This window comes from Osmerus eperlanus, chromosome 3 (assembly GCF_963692335.1).
Source record: "Osmerus eperlanus chromosome 3, fOsmEpe2.1, whole genome shotgun sequence".
Lineage (NCBI taxonomy): Eukaryota > Metazoa > Chordata > Actinopteri > Osmeriformes > Osmeridae > Osmerus > Osmerus eperlanus.
This window is the reverse complement of record NC_085020.1, coordinates 7,429,156-7,455,064: the sequence shown is the minus strand read 5'-3', so window position 1 is coordinate 7,455,064 and position 25,909 is coordinate 7,429,156. Positions and strand designations below refer to the sequence as shown.

The following is a 25,909-nucleotide window of genomic DNA, read 5'->3' as shown; positions in this document are numbered from 1 at the left end:
TAGGAGTGCAAGGCTCTGCACCAGGGCTGATCCAAGTCCAGTCCAGGATCAACCTGCCACACAAATCACCGTTTTCCGCCAACTGCCATGGTGTCATAGTTGACACTAACTGCCAACACGCAGCCTCTTTACACTTCTGAAACAACTAAAGGAAAGATCGGCTCACTTTTTACAAGAAACAGATCTCTTTCCTACAGCATTACTTTTCATCACTTGAACAGGCAATAGTTACAGGGTGTGCTTGATGTCCCCCCCCTCTCACAGCCCACATATCAAACTACAGATCACAATAACCACAGTTGGAGAGAGGGAAAGGGCTCGGAATCAATGTGTTGCTAAGGAGACACAATCCCCAATTACTAATGCGGACATTTCTCCAAGCCCTGATGAGTGTCACTGCACTTGTAGTAATTAGTCCATTCAAATGAGCAATCATTTCCTGGTTGGTGGAGGGCAGAGGCCATAGGGATATGGTAATCTCTTTCACACTAAACTGAAGGCTGACCAGCTTTGTGAGGTAAACAAGCACAGTGCTTTCAAGCGACTCATTCTTCAGAAAAATGCGGCTGACAGGGTCAAGTAAGGACCTTCTTGTTTTTTACAGCATTTACATTTACATTTACATTTATTCATTTAGCAGACGCTTTTATCCAAAGCGACTTCCAAGAGAGAGCTTTACAAAGTGCATAGGTCACTGATCATAACAACGAGATAGCCACAAAACATTGCGAGTAGCCAAAACATGAAGCACACATTGTGAACAACCAAAATAAGTGCCAAAGGGAAGAACCATAAGAGCATGTAGTTAAACAAGTTACAATTAAACAACATGAGCTGCTATAAGTGCAAGTGTACCTGTGGAAAAAAAGCAAGCAACAATAATAAAACAATATATCACAGCGAGTACAAAAATTTAAGTCAGTTACCACTAACCACAAGAGCAACAAGTCTCTAAGCAAGAGTCATTGTGATCCTTGAGGAAACTAACATCGGGTCAAGCGAACCATTCCTAAGTACTGTTGTACTCCCGGAACAAGTGCGTCTTGAGCCTTTTCTTGAAGGCTCAAGACAGCACCTGTGACTTTTGATGGCACCTCAGAACTCTTAAGGGAAAAAAGAACCTCCCGTTAAGGACTATAAGTGTCCATAGAGCCTATAAAAAATGGAGATCTTATTCATAATAGCTAGCCTGGCCTCAGATCACCAAGGGATGCTAGTCCAGTCCCAACATGTGATCACGTTATAGCTCGAATAGATTGCTGTCGTGTTTGTTGTGTGTGTGTGGAGTGGCAGGGAGGGAGGGAGAGAGGAGGCTCGGGACTGGTCAATAGGAGTCTGTGTGTTCCCTGTGCCTGATGTCATTAAGTGGAGCTGTGCTCCGTGGCGCATGGCGGCAATCCTGTGAGCCTCTGCTGGGCTCTGCTTATGTAACACTGGGCCAAAGGGCTCCTGCAGCCTGCTTCAGCCCCAGCGGCTCCAAACCCAGCCCCAGCAGGAAAGAACGCCAGGCCGCCGCCTTCATGCAACATGCACAAACATGGTCTTCAAACATCCATAATCATCTATCAATTCCTCCCATGGCAACGGAAGCAGAGCAGGCCATCCAGGAGAGGCAGTACACATGAACACGTACACGGAACGGACAAGACGGTCGTCAACAAATAACTATCCAATGGGTCAACACACCCCTTGAACAAAAGCAACGTCAAGTTGAGTTTTTACATGTTTAATGGAAGCTGAGGACCTAAGGCTCTCCTTCCATTAAACCTCCCATTAGAAGAGTCTTGCCAAAGAGCATGATAGGAGATATGGACTAAAGCAACTGATTAATAGGGTTATGATGTTGGAAAAGGAGAGGGAGCCAGACCCGCTGCGCTCTGTTATGATAGCCCTACTTGACCAAGAGCACTTAGCAGGTCAAAAGGGGCTGATTTTAGTGTGTGCGTTCAGCAGCTGCAGACTCAAAGTGCCCTGACCTTGAAGGTGCCTGATCAACCCTGGCTTTGCGGCCCCACATTTACCAGTAATCTAGATAAAAGCTTTTCAATTAACAGCGAAACATTTCGAAGCCACCACTGAACAACATTACGATGCCAACGCTGCCACCTTTGAAAATGGGTAGAAGCTTGTCAGCCTGCAATCTGTGGATGTGGTCAGAGAGAGAAACCATCACAATCAATTGGAGATTATATAAATGAGCTCATTTGGAGCCACAGCTCTGTTTTAGGCCACTGTTCGAGCATGGCGGGATGAAGTTATATTGGCCGCTCGGGATTGGCTCCTTGGTGGCTAGCAGTCTCATAATTGAATTAGACTCTTTGCCCTGTTGCTTACAGGCGCTTGGTGGCTCGTTAACGAGCACAATCTCCCAAGATGCAGCAGCAAAGACGGGCTGTTTCGCTGTTCTGCACTGCAAATACTGACAACTTTGTTCACATTATTCAAACCACACTTTTCCTGAGTGTCCGCTCTTGATTCTCCACAGTGGGTGGTGGCTGTAGCCGACGTGTTTGTTCTTCTTGCCTATGCCACTCGGCACGTCGAAGGAATCAGTGTCGCAGAAACTATTCTAGTCTCCTGTGTTCTGTCACGTTGGAAAACGCAGCCACTGTGTACTCGCAGTGTGCGAACGCAACAAACGACAGACATGTTGCGGAAGATGCGCTGTTATGCAACACAGTGAGAAGGTACTTTCGTGACTCATTTGGCTTTATTTCAGTTTGCTTGTATTTAGCTTTCATCCCAAAAGAATTGTGTGTGTTAAGGTGTGAGAATACGTTGGAGAGCAAGTATGCATGAAAAAGTACGTGAAAGTATGTGAACAATGTTTTTCCTACAAAATGCACAAACGTTATGCATGAAAACAATAGCTCAGATTAGTGATTTTATATATAGCCCAAGAGGAAAGAGAACTAATGTTTTATCTCCATTTGCCTAATTTTAGTACTCCTGAGAGCATACATAATTCCCCCCCCCCCCCCCCCCCCCCATGTCAATTGGCAGTGTACAATTAGAGATTGTATTATACTTTTGAAATGCACAGCTAGATAAAAACATAAACGTCCCTAAGGCTAGTTAGACCATAATCTCATGAACAGAGGACAAATCTTCTCATAATATAGTATTGATATAGGCTTATTTAATCGTATGAGTCTAGACTGATATAGAGCTGGAAAAGTCTCACTCTGTTTACCCTATCAAGACAGCGGCTGTACCAACTCAGAATAAATGAAATATGCATACTGTCCGTGCATTTCCTGGCGATTCAGATGAAACAGTTGAGAGGTTGGAGAGTTTAAGATTCCAACAACTATATTATATACACCACACATACAGTATACAGGGTTGAAAAATGGTCCCCTTAAGAATATAAGCAGGCATCTCAGCCAATGTATCCCTCCCAGTAGTAAAAAAGAGAGAAAACAAACAATAAAAACAGAGAGAGAAAGAAAGAATAAGCAGGGGAGGTATCGAGAAATCACCTAACTGTTGACATACCAGGAATACCTAACATGGACGAAAAGGGAATAAATATGGATGTCCCCATCTACCTTCTATGTTCCACTGTGTTCGGGGATGTGGGAATACTTTGAATGCTGTACCAAAAAAAAAACACGGTGTCTCTTCTGGCCTGTATATCAGCCCCTTAGATCCACGTACACAGACAGACAACACAGGCCAGCCTTAGGATCTGCTCCACGTCCTGCTAATGCAGGCTAGATGTGCCGCTGCTACCGTGTTTGGGTCTCCAGGAGCTGTCCCACAGCCAGGTACGGTACACTGAGCAGAAAGCCAGAGACCGGTCAGGCTCTAAGAGATCAAACACCACAGCCACGCTCCGCCAGCCACGCTCCGCCAGCCAACCACAATGCACCACCAATTCACTTTAGCTAGAGAGATGAGCTATGATGCCTAATTACCAACCCCCATAACATGTGTGCCTGCATGACAGTGTGTGTGCATTCATTAAATGACAACACTGTAAACAACAATACACTTAGTCATGGATGAGATATTTAATTTCTAAGGCCTAATCCCCCACACACAAATTTAAAAACGGGACAGTACACCAGGCAGACGTACACATTCTATATTTAAACCTATATAGATTAGCCCAGTTTAGTTTGAGAAAAATAATATGCTCACGCTGAGAGCATTGATACAGACCGGTTTTTATTCACTGTCAGATATTGTTTTCAAACAAGTATATCACTCATCGTTTTACATGTTTGGCCACATTTCATTTACATGGGGAAGGTATATCGCGTGTAGCCTCTGTGCTCACCTGCATGGAAGTCATTCACAAACATGCACTTTACATAGACTATCTGGGTTGATACTGCAGCTATCCAACCAATGATAAACACAGTTAGCAAGAGAGCTTGAACACATTTAATGTGCGATCTCCATGACTTACAACATATCCATTATTAGAACACCCTTGAATTTCATCCAACAACAAAAAAGCCAACCACACCCTAAATGAGAACACCAACAGTTCTCATTTGACCACCAGACCAGCTCTGTTGTGTCAGTTCTGACATGTTAGCTGTGAACACTGAGAGCGAGGCAAGAAGCCAGATTAGTGTTTACATGGCAACAGCTCGAGCTGAGTGGGAGATGGATGGTGTTTATCTATTTGTAGCCACATTAATTGTTCGATGTCTTCGCCACGATTCACATGATTCACCTCTTGATGGTTAATGGGTCTAGCAGTGGGACAAGAGAGTGGACAGTGAGCAGCATTGTTTCCTCCCTGGTGTTTGGAGCCCTCGACACTGAGGCGGAGTACCAAAGCTGCTAATGTGAACCTCAGTTATCGCGGCTGATGCTGAGCCCAAACACGGGGGGATTTCTCATTCGGATTTAAAGAGAGAGAGAGAGCGTTCATGCATCGCCAGCTGCCTGTCATCACATCGATTTATGTTTGTGACTGGAGGATTTGATGTGAAAATGCCAACACATCATAGTTTGAGTTACATCCCTTTGCTGCTGCAATTTGTACAGCACGGTACAAACTTTACAAGAACCCGTGTACCAGGGTTAGTGTTTTAAATGAGTGGAAATCTGGCCTTGGCTGGGCCATAAACATATGCTGAAAATATCAATAAAGCAGATTTACGAAGCCCAGTCACCCAGCGTCGGCACACACAAAGCCATTTACTTTAACACTACCATGTGGTTGTTGAAACTAATTATAAACACACACTGTAGCCCAACTCAAACCACTCACTCACACTGGTTGCTTTCTTGAATTACGAGAAGTTGCAAAACTTTTCACTGTTGGCAGAGGGACAATGGAAAGAGCCAGGCCCTTGGGGGACAGGGGTGGGTGCAACGGGGCAAGGGAGACAGGGTTGGGGAGAGGGCTAACTGGGACTGGCTGCCAGAGCTGTCCCACCGAGCCCATGTTTCCTTCCCATTACCAAATCCTGCACGGAGTCACATCCCTCCCTCATGAGTAGTCTGGTCCACGCTGGTTCTCAGGCTGAACAGGCCCCGTGGAGGTTATTGCCGTGTGTCCACAGCATGTGTGTGTAACGTTGGTGAGCTCCATTATGGAGGACTAAGTATGCTGCCGTTATCAACCTCTGCCATGCTGCCTGTGCATGCTGCCCTACTGCGATAGCTAGCTGCTCGACTCCCTCCAGGATCTCATGTTAAGTAGTGAAAGAGCTCCATATAAGGATGTCAGGACTGACACACTGTGTCTTATCAAACACAGTGTTTTCTTAACTCGAGCCACAGTCAAAACACATATGGAAAGCATCACCGAAGTGAGATCTAAGTGAGAACTTTGCTCTCTTCAGCCACAACCGAATGATACTTAAGCGCTTTGCATTTTACTGAGGGAGCGCAGGATCTGTCAGTTCAGATTGAATTACAACTGGCCAGGATCCTTTCTATATCGAGGACATCGTGACAATTGCTACGATGAATGGTGTCCGTCAGGACGTGTGACTAGCTTCATTTTAGCGTACAGTACAAGCTTTTCATAACCAGCTCCCAATGTAGTTTTCCCAAGGTAAAACTACATCTACCATAGACCTATGTTGAGATTCTACATGGACAGGAAGCAGACAAAGAACAGATCCTCTTTGACAGCCAGAGCATCATCTCCGGACAAACATATCTGAGTGTTCTGCTACTATGCGGTGTACCTCTGTTTGCTCTGTTGGTTGTCTCTAACACTAACCTTTATGGCCCTCTTGTCTGTCCACTGAATAGTTAAGCATAACAGGCAAACAAACATTAGGTGTCGAACCTCCTACAGTTTACAAGCAATATACCTACCCTGTGGCTACACAGCTACAGGTTTTAGGGAACTGGGTTATAACAGGAAACTATAATGCATATTGTCATGATAGGGGTGTTACAATATATTTTGAACAAACCCCTCAAATTTGAACGGTCTATTGTCGATGACCTTCACAATGTCTTGGGAGAGAGACACCTACCTCTAAGTGGCATCCATGCATCATATTCTGGCATGGTTGTGTCAGCCATGTTGCCTCCCGAAATTATAGTAAAAGGTCATTTGATTATGATTTTATGACAGTAAAATATCTGAAAAAAAAAAAAAACATTTCAGCATAAATGACCACAGTTATTCATATCAACAGCGATGGTTTAGCAGAGATTGTCCTCAAATCAAATGCTCATGTTTTCACTACCTGGACAGTCACCAAAACACCTTCCTCGGGTGAATTCATGCCCCTGCTATTATCAACTAAACCAATAACATTGTCTGCTGAAATATATTGTTACATCAGACATCAACAGGCAGGCAGGAAGACAGCTGGGCTATCGTTTCCCTGGTTCGATGCTTGTTTTATGCAAGCCAGTGTTGCCTTCTGTATGAGATTCAGTCCAAGAGGCCTGAGTCTTGCTGCCAGCTCCAGCTGCTGTAGCTCAGATACATACAGTACAGTACAGCGATCTGCTGTTGACCTCGCTACACCTGCCCAGCTTATCCATTATGGAGGCAGCAAATGAGATCGGAGCAGGAAAACATGTGTATGAGCAGCGAAGAGGGACACACTCTGCAAAATTCAACATGACTAAGAACCACGTTCACCGAGCACACACTGAAAAACAAGTCTCCCTGCCAGTAATGCTAAAGTGTGTTTGTATCAACCAAGCTATTCTCAGCTGAACTATGCCCGCATTCCACTGACAGACATAAACGTTTAGTTAATGTTAAGAATTGGTCAGAAATACAAATGTAGACCATGCTCACGACCTTTGGGGCCACTAGTGGTCTGCCAGAAACCTACTCGAATCCCTTATTCCCCAGGCACTGATATGTAGTATCAGGATAGGACTAAGCACAATGCTGCTTTCAGTAACTTCATATGCTCCAGGTACAATGTCCTACCATGTTGCTTACACCAACCCCTCCTGGTTAGTCCTCTTACTGACTTTTGACCAGAATAGTAGCATACAGTTCCCTGTGTATCCCCACAGTCCCTTTGAGACTGTGGGAAAAAATCAGTGTTTGTGTCTGGCTGCCTGGGTACCGCACAGCGTCTGAGACTGTGTTGTATGCAGAGATGCCTATGGAGAGGAGAGAATACAGGGAGGAAGGGGGGAGGTTGGAAGGAAAAGGAGCAAAGAGGGAAAAGGGAAGAAAAAGGGCAATGAAAAGCAGAGGAAAGAAGTAAGGAAAGATACGAGGGAAAAGGACAGGGAAAGGAATAATAAAATGAGGAAAAGAAAGCGAAGGAAAAATGAATAGGGAAAGAAACAGAGAGGAAAGACAAACCCCCAGAGCCCGGAGAGCATATGTAACAGTATGGTTGTCCAGAACATCCCCATCTGTCAGAGTCAAGTTGTTACTTAAGTGGATGGATAGATGGAGAGAGAGGAAGATTACTCCTTTTAAAGATATATTTTTTGGCCCTTTTTTGTTGTTGCCTTTGCCTGAACAGAGATGATGAATAGACAGGAAATGTAGGGGAGAATGAGGGCAAGTCTCAGCCCTTGTGGTATGTGTTCTATCCGATGAGCCACAGGGGCGCTGTGAAAACATAACTTTAACAGCTATATACTCCAATCTCAAGAGCTGATAGAGGGATGTACAGAGACATAGAGAAAAGCTGTAGAACAGTGTGTCCAGCCTTATTAGACCCTGACCAACCAGGTCACCTTCACAATATGTCCTCACATATCCTGTGTTGCCATGAGATACAGCAGAATCAGATATGATAAGGACGAAGCTTATTGGACATTGCTTCTATTATACCTCCCATTCATTCATTCCTGTCTTAACAAGAAGCTTCGAGAAAACCTGAGGAAACTGCCTATGCCTGACATTACCAGAGGAGGTCTAGGAAGGATATGAGATGCAAAGCTGTCAACAGTTTGCAATAGCCTAGCCAGCCAACCAGGGCTGAGCTATACAGAGCATTATTAGCGTGTTAGCAGCTACAAATAGACTTTTGGAATAACTGACAGTCCAAAGCAAGGAGAAAAGTCAGAATTGTGCAGTTGAGGGAGTCCCATATCTGATATTCTAGTATACAGTAGATTGCCTTTTGTACTTGAGCGCACTTGCTGTTTAAACCTCCACTTTAGAACTATGATGTAAACGTGAGATGTTAATATACACAATTAAACAGGGGGCAATGTTAATGTCAAACAAATGTAGGCCTACTACTATTTTTATATGCCTACTGCTGTACTGCCATGTCCTACGAATTTCTTTGTTCAGAATGTCATACTGCCCACATGACAAATAAAACACTTTGACATTTTTTAGGGATCAAATCACAAGAAAAAGCCATCACACTACTCTAATACTAGCACGTATTAGGATAATATACATCGCAGTGCATAACTCATATGAACAATAGTCATCAGTGGCAGGTTGATTAATAACATGGTAACAAGTCTGTGTCTTTAAACTGACTTTAAACTGTGGCTCTTGGCAGAAGATACATGTTTAACTATGAGAAGAATTTCCCTACCAAATAAGACAGATGGGATCCATTTCGATCCACTGGATCAACATCTTCCATAGTTCTAACTGTTCTCAACATGGAAACAAAGAACATTTTTTACCCACAGGTTTAACTTAGTGCCATCCATCTCCTAATGTTTAGTGAGCTTGGAATGGCCAGGGTGGTTTATGCAAATATAACAATTTTCCTCCAAGTTTGGTTGGCCTTCCCACGCACAAACACAGAAATAACACAAAGGGCAGTACAGAATGAATACAATGGCAAGAAAATGTATAGAAACTTCACTCTGTCCTATACTGTATGAGCTGGGAACAGCAGAGGCTATTATGAACATGCACTGCTAGGTTTCTAAAGCACTATAAACTCAGATGTGTAACTGTCAATCAAACACACCAATGAGAAAGAGGGAGGGATTAGGAAAGACATCTCCCCCTCTCCACCCTCCACTCCCAGGGCAGCTACACTGGACTACCCCTGACAGGGCAGCTATACTGGACTCCACCCTCCAGGGCAGCTACACTGGACTCCACCCTCCAGGGCAGCTACACTGGACTCCACCTGACAGGCCAGCTACACTGGACTCCACCCTCCAGGGCAGCTACACTGGACTCCACCCTCCAGGGCAGCTACACTGGACTCCACCCTCCAGGGCAGCTACACTGGACTCCCCCTGACAGGGCAGCTACACTGGACTCCACCCTCCAGGGCAGCTACACTGGACTCCCCCTGACAGGGCAGCTACACTGGACTCCACCCTCCAGGGCAGCTACACTGGACTCCACCTGACAGGCCAGCTACACTGGACTCCACCCTCCAGGGCAGCTACACTGGACTCCCCCTGACAGGGCAGCTACACTGGACTCCACCCTCCAGGGCAGCTACACTGGACTCCACCCTCCAGGGCAGCTACACTGGACTCCACCCTCCAGGGCAGCTACACTGGACTCCCCCTGACAGGGCAGCTACACTGGACTCCACCCTCCAGGGCAGCTACACTGGACTCCCCCTGACAGTGACATGGCACAGAGAAGTCCATCAGATAATAAATCTGAAGCTTCACATCAAATGTCATCTAGAGGGTCACCCAGCACCAAGAGGTGCTATTTCAAAGGGTCTACGGTAACAGGTGAAACGAATGTGCATTAGGCATTGGCACAGTTTAAAGATTCTTTTTTAAATTTGTAAAAAAAAATTAGGGGCATTTTATTTCACAGTGGATTGCTAAACCAGAGCGTCTGTTGTGTGGGAAAGGGTTTTCTGTGGGGGTGACATCTTTTACATCAGTGGAAATTGCCCAGAGCTGAGCAAAACACTCCAGTGAAGAATGCAAGTTTCTTCACTCTGATGATACAACCCTGTACGTTAAAAGTTGGAAAAATGCATGTTGATCACCTAGACAATATTCTTCCTTCATACAGTGCATATTCTCATTAATTCTTTAATTAATTAAGACAATGGCAAGAGGTACAAGTTAAGACAATGCTGCCAGGCAGCAAATATGGCACATCATTATGCCCACGACGGCAAGTAATAAATTAACCGGTCTACATCACTGCAAAAACATGCCCCATCTATCAAAGCCTACAGGGATACTGACCAAGGCAGGTCCACCACTGAACCAAGCAATGCAGAGGAGTGACAGGTCATCTAAGCATGAATGCCCTTGGTATTAAACAACGTGAACCGTTAGCACTGACACCAAATTAACACAGAGCAAGGTGGACAGGCTCCTCTGGCTGAGCGTTAAGCTATGCAGCTTTGTGGGATGAACTCTGCGGGAATCCTAGGCTCAGGGTCATTGGTACAGAATAAAAGGATATATTCAGCATATTAGGTTTTCAAGTATTCAACATAAGCACTATCTCATCCAGTCAATTTTATACTGAGCTTCTGAGAAAGAATTCAAAAGAAACAAGAGTTTCATAGTGAAATGTATTTTTAAAAATTCTGCTTAAGCCATCATAAGAGGGGTAAAAGCATTATTTGCCTGAAGAGCGAAGAGAGAGAAAAACGTATTACTCTCGGCCCAACAGGCAGCTACACTGTAAACACAGAGGGTGTGAGCGGGGCAAACTGTAGGGTTCATCCTAAGGTTGTGTCCAGACAAAGCCAGGCACAGCTAGGCTAGGCCAGGCTGTTTTCAATGACGATCATTCATTTGCAGAACAGCATGATGCAGAACAGAAACCCTCTGCTTGCTTTCAAGCAATCTCACAAAGCCTGGCCCTGGGTCTATATCCCATACACCACACCACACCACAGTCACGCTGATTGGCATTGTTCTTCATGCAAAAACCATTTGCTGATTTGAATGGGCTGATCTATCGAACAAAGACACAAAATCGTCAGCAAGTCATTTCCATCCCATTATGGTAAGAGACTGCCTTCATATTGTTTTACTTTCGTTCTAACTGGCTGGTCATTTTTGACTCAACATTCATTAGGTCTCATTAGAAGACTGGAACAATTCCAATGATGACACAAAAGCTTGAGTTTTAAGGAAAATACAGCCCTGGTAAGATGAGATCCTGTTGCTCCTCTCTCCCCTCTCACACCTCCTCACCCCTACAGGCCTAGCCTCAGGCAAACCCCCAGGGCTGGACACAGAAAAACCTGGCCCTCTGTGACTCCACACACTTCCAGTGACGTTGTAGTACTGGAACTGAAGGTTGAGAACTGATGTCTGAAACGGCAGCATCAGCTGTTGAGATTAGCTTCCCAGTTAGTCTTTCCGTGACAGTTCCTCAAATAATCAACGGCTACTCTGCTGGTCAGGGCTAAGCTTCAAATCACAGTCCTGAAAGATAACACTAATGTTTTACTTGTGTGTTTCCCTTAATGGATCAATCTGACATTTTCTACACAGAGGCTGATGATAAAAAAAAACAACTGTCCAACAGTGGTGGTCGGACTCTACAATACTAACTGCACAAGCACCCTGTTGTCTAAAAGGATCCTGACCATGCAGCGCAATATGAATGTGCAATATGAAACACCATGGCCGATTATCTATGACCATTAACCATACAAATGAGACAGAACGCTGGGATATTGGCCTTGGTCCATTCACTGTCCAATACTGAGGCACAGAGCCAAGCTTCTAGAGCTCTGTATAGCACTTGTCTGTGGCCTTTCTGGGTTATTATAGAGACTGACAATCTACTGTTAAACAAAAAGAGGGGGAAATACCTTTATATTTCATCTTTAAACAAACGATGAAACAGCTATATTTCTTGTCCGTTTCTGGAGAAAAGAACATTCTAATCTCACGGACACTGTCAGAGATGATGAGACAAATGGAATCTAGAGTGGCAGGTGGTTTGTCTCTAGACTAGCTGAATATCATTTCAATGTTCTTCAGTGTAATTAGAAAGAGCAAATACTTGTTTATGTATCTGTTACAGTGATGTTCTTACAGAGAAACTATCTTGCCATGAGGCTAACTTAAATAAACAGTACATATTACCATTGTATACCTCTTGTTTACGTGCAGAGGATGATGTCAAGACTAAGCTCTTATGGTTAGTTATCATTAAAACAAACCAAAAATCTTAGTTTAAACATTGAAGTCTTGGCTAAGCATCAGTCCACACCTCCCATTTCACCTAAACCCCATCCTAATTAAGACAACACTGCATTGGAGGATGTCCTTGGGTTCTGTCAAGTGATGGAGATCCAAACCTTGATGACACCTCTCCCAGCGGACACAGAAGTTTGTATTGTGGTTATATTTTGGTTAGGGTGTCATGCGGCCGAATACAACCTGCTCTAGACATTGGTTTATCCAACGTCTCTACAACTGACCTAAATCCAGCATCTTTATTTGAACACATCTCGTTCTTCTCATCACACCTCTCACATAATATGATACTAGGAAATGATTGTAAGCAAGTGTGATTCAAGAGACCCCTTCATACTCAACCAAAATTGTCATGGGATGTCAGAAAATAAGTTATATCTAAACATTATCTATCTATACAACCTACCCCATCCCATTGGGTCTCGAAAGAGATCTTGACCACAGCATTAAGGCCCACAGTTTCCTGATTGGCCGTAGAATGCATCGGATAACAGAAAAATGACTCAGTGGGGCCATCGGGGTGAAAGTATGGAAATGGAAGGAACATCGGCCCAAGATGGTGCCATGAAGTTCTGTCCCAATTATCTATACTGAGTTTTTACAAGGAAGGCTGGAGATTCAGGAAGGGGTTGGAGATGAAAAGCAAACAGAGGTATTCTTAGGAGGGAAGCTCTAAGAGGCTGTGGATGGTGTTGTGAAATATGGATTCTGTTGCTAAGATACAGGGAGAACTGCGCAGGGTCTGCGCTCCCAGAGGACACAAAAGTGGTTGCACGATGCAGTTAGGTGCTCTGGTGTCTGGTGACTTAGAAAACACCTCCCTATACCTATCAACTTTCCTCAGATGCTCACACACACCTGACCATGCACCGGGTCAAAGTAAAATCACTACACCAAACAAGGCTACAAGACACAATGCTGGCGACATCAGAATGAAAGAAAAAGGGCAAGAGGTGCTTCAACCTCTTTTATTTCCTAAAATCTGAAATCAGCAGCATGTTCTCATTTGTATTTCCTCCTGGGCAAGTTTCAGGCCTGTGTTCTAGAGTGAACTTATTTTGGATTTGAAGTGATAGCTAAATGCTTCCATGGGGGTTATGTCTCAAAGGCAAATTAAAAGCAGGTCTGTCTCGGGAGAGTTGGAGTAAGAGGGGAAAAAAGGGGAGGACATCTGTTTTGAATTCCGGCGAGTCGGCACGTTACAGCGCAGGGCAATTTAATTATAGAGGCTGCAAACCTTGTTACAGCTGGAGTCGTGCCAGAATGGACTGACCACCTAACCTGCTCCTCTCTGATAAAAAGTTAAAGAAGAGGTAAAAAGAGGTACGTGAAAGTGAAAAATTGTGCAAGAAAAACGTGAAACTGCAGACCAAAGACGGACTAATTGTGAGGTAGACTTACAGTGGGCTTTGCATTAACTGAAAATTAGCAAGGAGGAACCTAGGGGTTTTAACCAGTTCTCTTTATATGAGGGCCTTGGTCAGTGTAGTTTGGACATATCCATCTCTGGAGCCTATGCCTCTTATCAGAAATAATCCCTTCACTAAGCATGAGATGGGAATCCTCCATCCATTTCATGTTCCAGCTGTACTGGAAACTTTCAATTATTTCAGATTTCTTCAAGGCGGTTAACAGCATATTATTATATAGATTTAGAAGTTGTCTTTTCAAGCTGTGTACTTGCTTATTCCTGGGAGCATTTTTAAACAAGCATCTTCATGGGATCTCATATAAACATGGTGTTCAACTCTGGAAACCTGCTGGAACCTCTGTAAACAGGGAAGATCTGATAGGCTAAAAACAACAGGATTGTGAGGAAAGAGAAACAAATACAGGAGCTCTTTCCCACACACTACTTTCAAACAGACATTATTTTCACAGAAAATACAATTAGATGCTGGGTCGCATGTCTATAGCAAAAGGTAAAGCTCATAGTAGTACAGTAGTCAAACTTTTAAACGCAGAAATGCCATGATTAGAATGTTTTGTACACTATATGCCAACAAGCCTATGGGAACGATTTGTTTGGATTCTTTCTCCTTTTTTTTGGCTGCCAAATGATTCATTTACAAGCCCCTTAACTTCAATGGTGGATTGGCTGATGCACTGTTTCCACTCAGTGGATACTTACTTACAAGTAAGTTTTTTTCTGGATGAGGCCATTCTTTAGGCAGTTTATTAGCTGCACTGGGACTGGTTAACACACTGATCTAAGTAGCCAAACAAATCTATGAAAACGGGGAGAGAAAGCGCCATGTCCAAATTGTTGTGTGAGAATCAGAGCGTTGTGCACTGTGAAGTTCGGCATTGTGTTTTTCGTGAAAAGCTCGAGCACACACCTAGGCTATTAAGGAAAACGTCTGATCGCCTATTGCATTCACTTGCGATTTGCCTAACTTCTGCTAATTGTTCTCAAAGAAAAGCGTGCGGAGCAATAGTCAATCTTGACAGTTTCCGTGGCAACAAGAAGGTGCAGGCATCCCGGTGAAAGCCAAAGAACAACATCGGCATCTTTAATATGCATAGGCATAAACTATAAATATGATAATTCAGTAAAGTGTACTTCAAAGTTAACATTAGCCTATAGCGCGTCTTAAAAGTTAATATTGTCTTGTTGAAAAGACAATATTAACTTTTAAGAGCAGGCTATAGAAACCTGTCGATCTATTTCTCTGGATTTTGTGACCAGACGTTTTGATTTATCAGGTGTTCATAAGCTACGGTGTATTGTCATTTTTAAAACAGCATGAAATACTTTAAACCTATTGACATTTTAACTTTAATTCTATGTGGCTGGTAGAGACCATAGCCTACAACTGCACTCTCTTCCAAGTGACGAACCTACTTTACCTGTTTCCATATGAAGTTATCCACCCCGTTTAGCGTCCAAGACACGGCCACATGGATGGCGGACAGTATAACTCCAGTGATAACTGCAGCTCGCATCCGGACCGGGAGCAACGTGTAGATGACATGGATAAAGAACACTGTCCACCAGATTCCCTCAGAGGCACTTCGCGGCTGCACCAGTAGAACCCCAATCACCTGCACCACTAGCACGACCAGTATAACCACATAGCAGACGATCCACATGTGGTCCTGATGAAACCCGTTCCTATTGCAGACGACCATCAGTATGAGGATGAGAAGGATGGCAATGGCAAAGACCACCACGTAAATTACGCTGCATATCCCCCCGGCGCAATGAAATCCCAGCATGACCGCGCACACGAGCACCAACACGGCCATAAGCATGGTCAAACTGCTCTGATTAAGTCGGAAAAAGTAACGCTGGTAAAGCCTTTCCAATTTCTCCGATTGGAATTTCTTGGATTTAAAAATCTGCATCACGCTGCTGCAGCACGCAACCATGGAAAAGTGAACTTCGGGCATAAGCTCCTCCTCGGACTTGGGCTTCGATCTCCGGTCCTCCAGACCCAGTTCCACCGATTTGGCTCTCACTTCACCATCAGCGTGCTTTGGGGATGAACGATTGTTGTTACGGCTCCCCTCCCCATGCTCTTGCCACGCAGACCTAGACCTAAAACTGACCCTGCTAACAGTTGTTGTGGCACGTCCTGCTTGTCGATCATAATCATCCTCCTCTTTCCATCTGCTGTTCGACCGGGTGAGCTTTTTGCTCGGCGATCTGGCCGAGTATGGGCATCCGTTGGCAATAGACTCACACTCGCCCCAAGCTGATCTGTGCTCAGTCCCTCCCCTTACTCCAGGCGCACCGACTCCAGGGGGGCTTACACTGTTTGATCTGGACATTATAGCCTATTTCAGACGCAATTAATAGAAAAATTACTCGACATCAACGAGTCCTTTTATAAAATAAAACTTCCTAAATTCCAACTCTGGGCTTAAAGTTCTGCCCAATAAAATTGAGAATACACAGTAGGCTATAGGCCTACTCTTAATGAAATTTCTACCAAACTTCAAAGGAATACACTTCAGCAAGGTTCTTGCAGCTCTCAATTAGGATTTTGTAAAAGTTCATTGGGGGTTCCGAATCCGAAAGTTCAAATCAAAGCCATTGTGGAATAGCGCACACTTAAGACCTATATAGGCCTAAGTTATTCAAAACGATCGAATGTATAAAATGTTCAGGACAATAATTTATGTACGGCCCGAACAACACATTTTATCAAAAATGTTTGTCATAGGCCTACGTTTTATCAACGCGTAGCCTACTGTGTCCAAAAAGTCAAAACAATTTCATGGCCGGTTGAAGAATTCTTCCTAGGATCAAAACAATTGAACAAGGAGAAAAAGTAGGCTAACCTGGGACTCACCAGCAACAACAAAACCATCTTGTGTACAATGCATATTTTCAGGTGGACTTCTGACAATATTATTAGGCCTAACTGCCATACAAACGGAGAATGCCTCTAGTTATTTTTCATTAAATGAAATAATTACGCAACTTGAGCCCCATATTACGTTGCAAATCCGTTATATCTCCCTAAATATTTTCTTTTACCCTGTGAAATAGATATTTTAGAAAAGTAAAACCTACACCAATCTGAGTATATGGGGTACAATTCCATGGTGCTGTCTACATTTGTTCTTCAACCAATAGGATTATGGTCATGCACCTGCGCTACTGGTTCCAGGCTTGTCGATGGTTATATCCTCACATTTAGGCTAAATCAATCACTTCCCTCATTGACCGATGGATGGTACAGACTATAGGAAAGCACTCCAATGCTCCTGGTCTCCAAGCCGCGCACAATAAAAAACGACTGTATTCTTTAGCTACTCTATTAGTATAGAATTTATGCCAACTCTACAAGAATTAATAACCTGCCGCAACATTGAACAGCTGCAGATCAGCACTCGAGATCCCCGATGACTCAATCCAATTTGGATCCATATTCATTCAGGACACATTTTCAATGATGTCGGTGCAAATGGCCACCCTATTTGCACAACGTCGAAGAATCCAAGCGTTCTATCCGACTGACTAGATATCTTCTTTTGCACGAAATCCCATAAGGCAAGGATAGAGAATCACGCGTTGTATTGATCAAGTGAGCATCATCGGCTATTTACGGTCTCCGTTGGATTGCCATTCAACCAAGTGTGATTCCTAGAGTCCGCCTTTTGCCAATTTCTATTGGAAAAGCGAGAATATGACTTTCACATACAGGATTATTATTGGCTTTTGCCGGTGTCAGTTCAAACCTGACTGGATGAATGGGCGGGTCTGTGATCACAGCTGGATCTGAGCACTAACGTTTAACACTTAACGTTCTGTAGACAACTAGCCTCCTCATCTAATGTTTATCGATAGTTGTGGAGCCATCATTGGGAGGCATGAAGCAATTATTTTAAGAACAAACTAACTGCATTGGCCTATTGTGTACAGTGAGTCATGATATAATTCTTTGAACACATACACAGTCCAGTAACCTTTCATTCTATCACATAACACTCCATAGCCTATAGTTTTTAAATAATGTCCCTTTCAATCTCCCTCTCTTATGGAACTTTGATTTGCCCTAATTAGTTAGAAAATACACTTATTTAATGAAACAAGTTACATTTATTAAAATAGTGAAAAGTGTTTTTTCATTGTCCTATTGCCATCTTGCAGTTTCCTTCCACTGAAAGGATCACATGTAAGCTATCCGCTTTTTATGGAGAAAGAGGACACAGACCTCATAAAGGCTTCATCTGATCTACTCTTCCTTTTTATTAAAGGATATGAACAGATTGCATGAATTACAAATTAGGAGAAACAATGATGTTACTGTGTCAGATACATGTTCTAGCTAAGTGTTCTTGTGTAGATTTTTATACACAGCAATCCCTTTCTTCTCACTGTTTCTCTTGCTTGGGACATAACATGCTCTGAATAAGTATAATGGAATCATTGAGATTATGCAAAAGTTGAAACATGATCATTATAGCACCAGAATAATGCTATTCAAGCACAGTGTTGTATATGTAAGAGATCTAAACAAGTGTAAATAGAGAGGCCTGAACACAGTGCATGTGACCGGTATACTTATCACACCATGTTTGTATGCATGTGCACACATAGATTATATTTTGAAAACCATGAATGTATTTTATGTATTATCTCCTGATCCTTTACTTTAGCTGAACAAGTGTTTCTGCTTAATGCAAAAGCCCTGGTTTGAATCCTGCTTACAGTGTAAGTGGAATAATGCACACTCTAGCCTAATGTATCCGTTGCTCATTTACAGGGGAAGAAAATGGTTAGGAAGAGCTTTTGCCTAAGATAAGAAAAATGGCCAAAAGGATTGTTGATAAATTACAGGATTTATGTCTCCAGAGGACACATTTGAAGTGTTTAGAGAAATGTTTTATCCATCACATAAAGCCTTCTGAGCTGGCCTGAAACATAACCCAACTGGGGAGAAGTTTTACTAATACCGATATTGTGAATGTCCCTAAAAGAAACACTTTCATAATTCAGTTTGTTATAAAGGACACTCATACTGTTTTTCTGAAGTAGCCTAGAACACTACTGCCATCATGTGAGTGGTCAGGGAATTTGTTCAGCAGAGATACTACTTTTAAACAAACATAACACATACAGATAACATTCACTTCGTTTTCCAACAACCTTTTCAATATTTCCTTATGGATTATGTAAAACAACCTCTGAAATATCAGCTTGCTTACCATATTGAGTTTATTGTAAATATATATTCATATAACGCATCATACTTATACAAAGTTTTCCTGTTCCATGCAAAACATTTGTATCAAAAACCTCACAGTAGTTAGTAGAACTAGGAGAATGCAGTCATGTGGCATGCTGTTCTCTTTACAATGTGCCCAATTATAATTACTCTGGGCAAATTATTCAGATTATTTCCTCTGACATGCAATTTCGCAAGAGTTGCATACCTCTCTTTCACAGACATACCTAATAATTTCATAACCATGCTGTCAAAATGTCTTCAAACAAGCAATAGTAAGATTTCACTATTAAAGGTGGTGGGTTGTTGTGCTGTTAGCTAAACTTGATCATTGTAAAGGGATCTCTGCAACCATAAGGTTTGAAAGTGAGTTTTGGAGAATAGCTTTGGTATACGTATATCAGATCCACAGGACTTTTAATTAAGTTGCAAAGTGTGAGGTATTCTTAGGGACGACTCCCTTTACTGTAGGGATAATAATAATACTGGGATTCAATTTCGGAGTCAGTAGTCCCCAGTAGTGGTTGTACACCACAAAGCAGCACTGCAGGTAAACTAGTCTCAGCTCACACCACTGACCAAGCCCTCCAAAAACAGAACCAACACCACTCATGAAAGATGACAGAACTAGAATAGTGAACCATCAGTAAAACATGAAAAAAAATAAACACAGAAATGGGCTTATGCTGTTTCTGGTTTTACTTTTGTTGGCTTAATCCAAATCAATAAAATATTCAGTTTGGGAGTCAACATGTCATAACAACATAAAACATCTATCATAATGTTATTTCCAGTACCAAAGCAGATAAGGGTAATACCATGCACAGCCAGGCATCACACATGTGCACCAGCTCCCTTCTTTCTCTGGATTATTAGATTTGGCTCATTGGGAATGCATGACTACAAGCACTCTAATCCAATTGGATCCAGTGTGTACAGTATGTAAGCTTTTTGTCACGGTATATTCTGACAACTATAGTTTAACACAAAGTGTGAATAAATACAGAAAAATGGCGATGGCTTGTGAAATTTCCAAGGTACTGTAAAATGTAGCATCTTGCACTAAGGTCACAGAGAAGATTTCAGTATAGCCTTTAGCGTTATTGAAGATCATTTCAATGAGTTTTATCAGACCAAACAGACAAGAAGGAATATGGAGAAGCTTTCAACTGCACAACTCAATCTATTCAGCAACTCTACAACTATTCATCAACAGCACGTCTAGCCTGAACAGGTACAGATAAACTAAGAAACGTAACCAACCTTAAGTTAACATTTATTAAAAGCAAGGACACGAATATAGCACGAACCCTGGTCAATGTAAATTCAGTACAAACTGGTTGACAAAGTTCACTCAACATAAAAAGCATTACTAATCTTGATAGGACATGGTAACCTTTCAAACTCCTATCAAACACCCAGTTACTGCAGTTCTCCAGGTATAATTCAAAAACAGAAACTAAACAAACACAGAATGAAAAAGCTTTATTATACCAAACAGGGAATGTGATCCAAACCTACATGTGACAAATAAGCTGCAGAACTAAATTAGTTAAATAACTTAAATCAAACTCTTCTTCTTTTCCAACTGTCTTGGAACTGTATCCAAACAAAGGACAATTACAACAATGTGCAGACCAGGGGGTTGTTTTAGAGTAAGTCTCCTACAGTGCCACTAGAGAACAGGACAGTATGTATCTTTGCATTTAATTTAAACAGTATGATCAAGAGTCCTTGCCAGGACCATTCAGCTCGCCTCTTAAAGAGGGGCCGATGCAACTGTATTCGATTCAGTACAATTTTGAGTGAGCGTTCTTATAGAACAGTGGGTAAGTGCCTTTGCTCATAAAGAAACCACCAAGCTGTTCAAATTGTAGTATATGCACTTGAAAACCGGATCTCAGGCAACAACTCATCAACAACCAATTGATAAACCATAAAAACATTGTTAGATTACATCATAGTCCTCACATCGCACTTCTGAATCTGAAAACAGAGTTAAGCTTGGTTTATCAACAAGCAGACATGTTTAGTAGGCCAAGCAGGTTTCTGAAAGGTTATCTTCTCTTCATTCCTCTTTTCTCCTGTGACCAGTCTGTGATGTGCTCGGTTTACTCCACTTTGGTGTAGTCCTCCACATGCCCCAGGACTTTCTTCCTCTGACGCATCATGTGGAAATACAACTGTGGGAACACTAGAGAGGAGAGGAGGGAGAAGAAAGGAGTCACACTTCCGGTATCAATGACCACAATGACTGGGAAGTGAGGCAGGCACTTGTAAAGAGAACATTGGTATTGCCTAGCATTATTTCACAGTGTGCAGTGTTTACAACATGGCCAGTATGAATAGCTGCTGTGACCTAGATGACTCAACACATCATCAGATACACCTTAATGTGCGGGCAGAGGGGAGGAGTCGGTGCAACTTACGTGGAATGTAGGAGATCATGGTGAGGATGAGGAAGGTGTGGTAATCAAAGGAGAAGTTGTACTTGTTGGGCAGAGTGACAGAGTACATGCCAGTCTTCTGTACATATGGCAGGGCTGCATAGATAGTTAGCAGCTCCCCAGTGACACCCATTGGGTACAGCACAATGAAGAATGTGTACCTGGATAGAGGGAATAAGGCACATTAATAACTATAAAAAAAGGATGTGCTATTAGACGCATATATTTTCAATATAGCTCTATAATAAGGTAAGGGTTTAAACTGAGTAGTGCAATACCAACTGAACAATTATAATAAAGATCAGCACATTAAAAGGCAATGTATTTCCCTGGTTAAGGCTGGATAACATGAAACATCACCTTGATGCTAATTCTGGCAAGAATTTCACACAAACACACTCCACGTCAAACATCACAAGTAAAAAAAGCTACTGAATTAGGTGAAAAGAGGAACACATCAATGCCTTGCCCTGGCTGACATTGGAGGAAGATCATAATTTGCTACCTGGAAACACAGAAAGTCCTTCCCTATGGACTCTGGGGCTCTTAAAGACTGTTGCCATGGTTGTGAGGAAAAACTTGACTATGCAACAATCGTCACGACTCCCACACTCCATCATTGACCCTTCACCGCCAGTAATGTCTATGAGTATCAGTTCTCTTGTATAATTGTTTTCTGTCGGTTAAGATGTTCCAATTTAGCTGAGGGATGAGTGAAAAATATGACTTCCTTCTTACGGGAAAACCTGCACTGTAAATAACCATCAGTTTTAGCCAATCTGGTCCTTACCTTGCCCATTTGATGAGGTAGGGCAGGTGGTTGAGCAGGCTGAATGTGTAGAAGGAGTAGCGAATGATCTCTGTAATGGTCCAGGCCGCTACAAAGAGCAGGACACTGTCCTCACTTTGGACCTGTGGTGGACGGGGGGGAGATAGAAAAATGGTGAAAAGGGAAGTTGAGTAGGGCTTATCTACTTCATATTCAGAATCGGTTACAGCTGCAAGAAAACATGCATCTCAGGACATCCAGACATCAGTCCCCAGAGAGACATGAGCGGACACACAGCAGAGAAAAGCAAAACCCACATTCTGGTTGAGTAAATATAGGCTAGATGCAAAGGCATAAAGACACACCGATCATCAGACATGCACACACACATTGTTCCAACGCGTACATCAGTGTTAATAATGTTTGTTTCAAGCATGGTGGCTATTTCAGGCTTACAGACCTTGATGCCTCAGCAAGACAGTCTTTCTTTTGGATGGAAGACAACATCTAGGGGCATTGTTTAGGGATCAATACTCTTCTTCAGTCTATGTGTATAACTTATTATGAAAATGGATCAAAACCACACTGATATTGAACCTAACAATAAAAAAAAAGCTGAAAGATCCAATCACATCAGCATTAGATAATCCATTATTTGAAAAGTAACTGTTGCTCAATGGAGTGATAGGACCAATAAATTGAACTGTATCAATACTCATTTGAAATTAATAATATAGCATTCATACCTCTCTGACACTGTGAGTCACAGCCCAGGTGAGGAACACTCGAGACATCACCTGGAATCCTGTCAGAACCACTGAGGACGGAACAATGCCTTAAGGGTAGAAAGATGAGATGATCAAATAATTACAAAATGTCGTTTTCATAAAAGACACAGTGACTAAGTAGAGTAGACCAATGAAGACTGTGTGTAGAGTTGGTCCCAGCAGGTGGCAGCACAGTGCTGTGTGCTGAACGACAGCAGGCAACCATAGTCTGTTAGCTCGCTGAGGGAAAGGTCAGGTTTAGCTTTAAATCTCAGATAAAGAGGAGTGGACTCTCAACCCAGAATCACACCACCAAAGATATACAGTATCTCCTTTGCACATGAGCACCACCTGGCAAGCTTCCCTAAACTACAATTGCTCAACCCTACATCTCCACGGTCAGCAGTCTATGCAGTAGGTCCACATTCTTGGTTTACTGATGAAAAAGACCAAAAGGTGACAGGAGAGGAACTTACCCACAGCACAGTGCAATACCTGAAAAAGAATAATGGACATTCATTCGGGATACATGTAGAAGCTACATGATACAGAAACAGAATAACAAATGTATCTGGCCTGGAAATCCTTTTTTTTTTTTTTAAACGTCCATGCTTATGTAGATATAGATAGATTCATAAGAATTGGTAAGCACAATGTTTAGAGCTTATATTATACAAAGTTCAATGTTTGATAATACAGTATATGGCTAAAAGCAATCACTGAAACACTAAGTAACTTTTGCACAGTTTGTGTGTGCATGTGTGTATGGGCATGTTTATCAGAAGTCCCCTCAAGAATAGTAAACTAAGGTACATTTTAACTTCTGAGGACATTTTCTTGGTCCTCACAAGTTCAAGTGCTATTTGGAACTGGATTTTCAATCCACACAAGGGCCCCAGAACTTGTGTGTGTGAATATCACAGGGGTGGAAGCTGAAGAGGCTCGGACATGTCACAGCGGAATTAAAACTGTGTTTTTGTATCACTTACTCATCACTAAATAGCAGCCTGGGTTACTTATGGATGGCTTGGAGAATACAGTATTTGTAAGGAGACACTGCCTTCACCCACCTCCAGGAGAGCACCAGTCTGGAAGAACTTTAGGGGCTTCTCTATGGAGTAGTATAGACCATGGTAGCTGCCTCTGGCCAAGTAAGCACGAACCAGGCCCACAGCTATCACCAGCCACCTAAATAACATACACATTCAAACCTTTTAAATTTCACTGCAAAGTAAGGCACAGTACAACATATTAGTTGTACAAAGCTGTTGGTAAAACAGCCTACTATAACATAAAAGGCTGAGTCAACCGTAGGTTATGTGTTCTAAAGTTTCACCTGCCAGCACCAACCAAGGTGAGGGGGTGATCTAACTGGTTGGAATAGAACTACAATGTGATATAACAGGTTAGGATAGCACCCCCACTTGTGCAATCTGGCCATATAGAGGCTGTTGCTCAATCCTTAATAATGTTAACATATTCCACATGATCTGACCCATTACATTACTGTTTAAACACGCAAAATGTTATATGTACAATGATATATTAAACAGATATGCGATAAGTCTGCATGTCATTGACATGCTAATAGGACATAATACGTTCATCGGGGGACAAATGCTTAACTTTTCACGACGACATCGCCACTTAATGGTAGATGATGAATACATGCCCTCTCCTTCTTGCACTTGAGCAACATTACAACAGTACCCGTCTGACAATTTATGACTTTCCGATTACGGTGGTTTTAACAATAGTGGACTGTTTGCCTGCGGCGGCATATGCTATTTTATTAGCTTGGGACATCTGCAAAAGTATTTTCCTCAACACGAGTTTATTATTAGATTACTTTTCTGGTAGGCCTCTGCTCTGGAATAGATGGTACATAAATGCTAGATACGGTTCGAATAATCGTGTCTCGATGCGAGTATGTGCCAGTTGTATCCATCCTTCTAATCCATGCGGAATTATCACGCTTGCTACTTACTCGGCATAGACTACAACAGGAAGTACAGAATTAAATGTACATACCCAGCTGTCATAACCACGTTATAAATAACCAGATACGCCGTCGCCAGGGCACCTGGCCCCCTCTTCTTCTTTTGGCTCACATCACTGTGAGCTGTTTTGGTGCTCCCCATAGCAGGTGCTGACATGACTGAAATCCACTTGACGATGCCTGGTGCTGACAATTGCAATCGGTTCACCGACTCAGGAAACGAAAGGCATAAAGGGCAAGGGCCGCAAACAATATTCAGGGTATGGTTACAAGAACGCGCGCCCCCTACTGCAACATCACCATAACGTATCGGAAGACATAGAACGCTTGACAGGTTAGGTAGCAAAAAAAATAAAAAAGTAACAAGATGCAGATAAAATAATCAAAAAATATAGTATCCCTCTCTATAATACAAGAAAAGAGTCAACACGTATTCCATCGATTTCTACTGTTATTCCACATCAGTTACTTCATTCCAAAGTTTAGGACCCCAATAGAGATGTCTATGTACTTGCCTGTGTGACAGACAACTAACTAAATAAATAGTATTGTATTAAAACATACCTACATGATGACAGGTTCAAACTGAGATTCGTTAAAAATGTTAAAGATATTTGCAAATGGTGTATGTGACAAGTATCTTTCTATTTAGCTTTTAATTACATTTGGTCATTTAGCAGATTTTAATGATCATCAGGCATTTG

General features: G+C 42.5%; 2 protein-coding genes across 2 annotated transcripts in view; both read right to left on the bottom strand.

Moving 5' to 3' along the window:
• adcy5 (adenylate cyclase 5) overlaps positions 1-17,596 on the bottom strand; it is a 48,460-nt gene extending 30,864 nt beyond the window's left edge. Inside the window, 1 exon segment of the mRNA XM_062456944.1 lies at positions 15,394-17,596. Coding sequence (XP_062312928.1) covers positions 15,394-16,317 — 924 coding nt within the window. The 5' untranslated portion in view covers positions 16,318-17,596.
• Positions 17,597-20,482: 2,886 nt separating this feature from the next.
• On the bottom strand, positions 20,483-25,643 carry hacd2 (3-hydroxyacyl-CoA dehydratase 2). Its single transcript, XM_062456942.1, has 7 exons — positions 25,238-25,643; positions 24,277-24,394; positions 23,683-23,701; positions 23,186-23,274; positions 22,461-22,582; positions 21,653-21,831; positions 20,483-21,417 (listed from the first exon to the last, which is right to left on the bottom strand). The coding sequence occupies exons 1-7, from the start codon at positions 25,360-25,362 to the stop codon at positions 21,335-21,337; spliced, it is 735 nt and encodes a 244-aa protein (XP_062312926.1). The 5' UTR covers positions 25,363-25,643; the 3' UTR covers positions 20,483-21,334.
• Between the last annotated feature and the right edge of the window lie 266 nt (positions 25,644-25,909).

Coding starts and splice junctions, on each gene's coding strand:
- hacd2 (XM_062456942.1), bottom strand. CDS start 25,362: ATGTCAGCACCTGCTATGGGGAGCACCAAAACAGCTCACAGTGATGTG. Junction 24,395..25,237: donor AACGTGGTTATGACAGCTGG/GTATGTACATTT, acceptor TATGTTATTTAG/GTGGCTGGTGATAGCTGTGG. Junction 21,418..21,652: donor CATGATCTCCTACATTCCAC/GTAAGTTGCACC, acceptor TCTCCTCTCTAG/TGTTCCCACAGTTGTATTTC.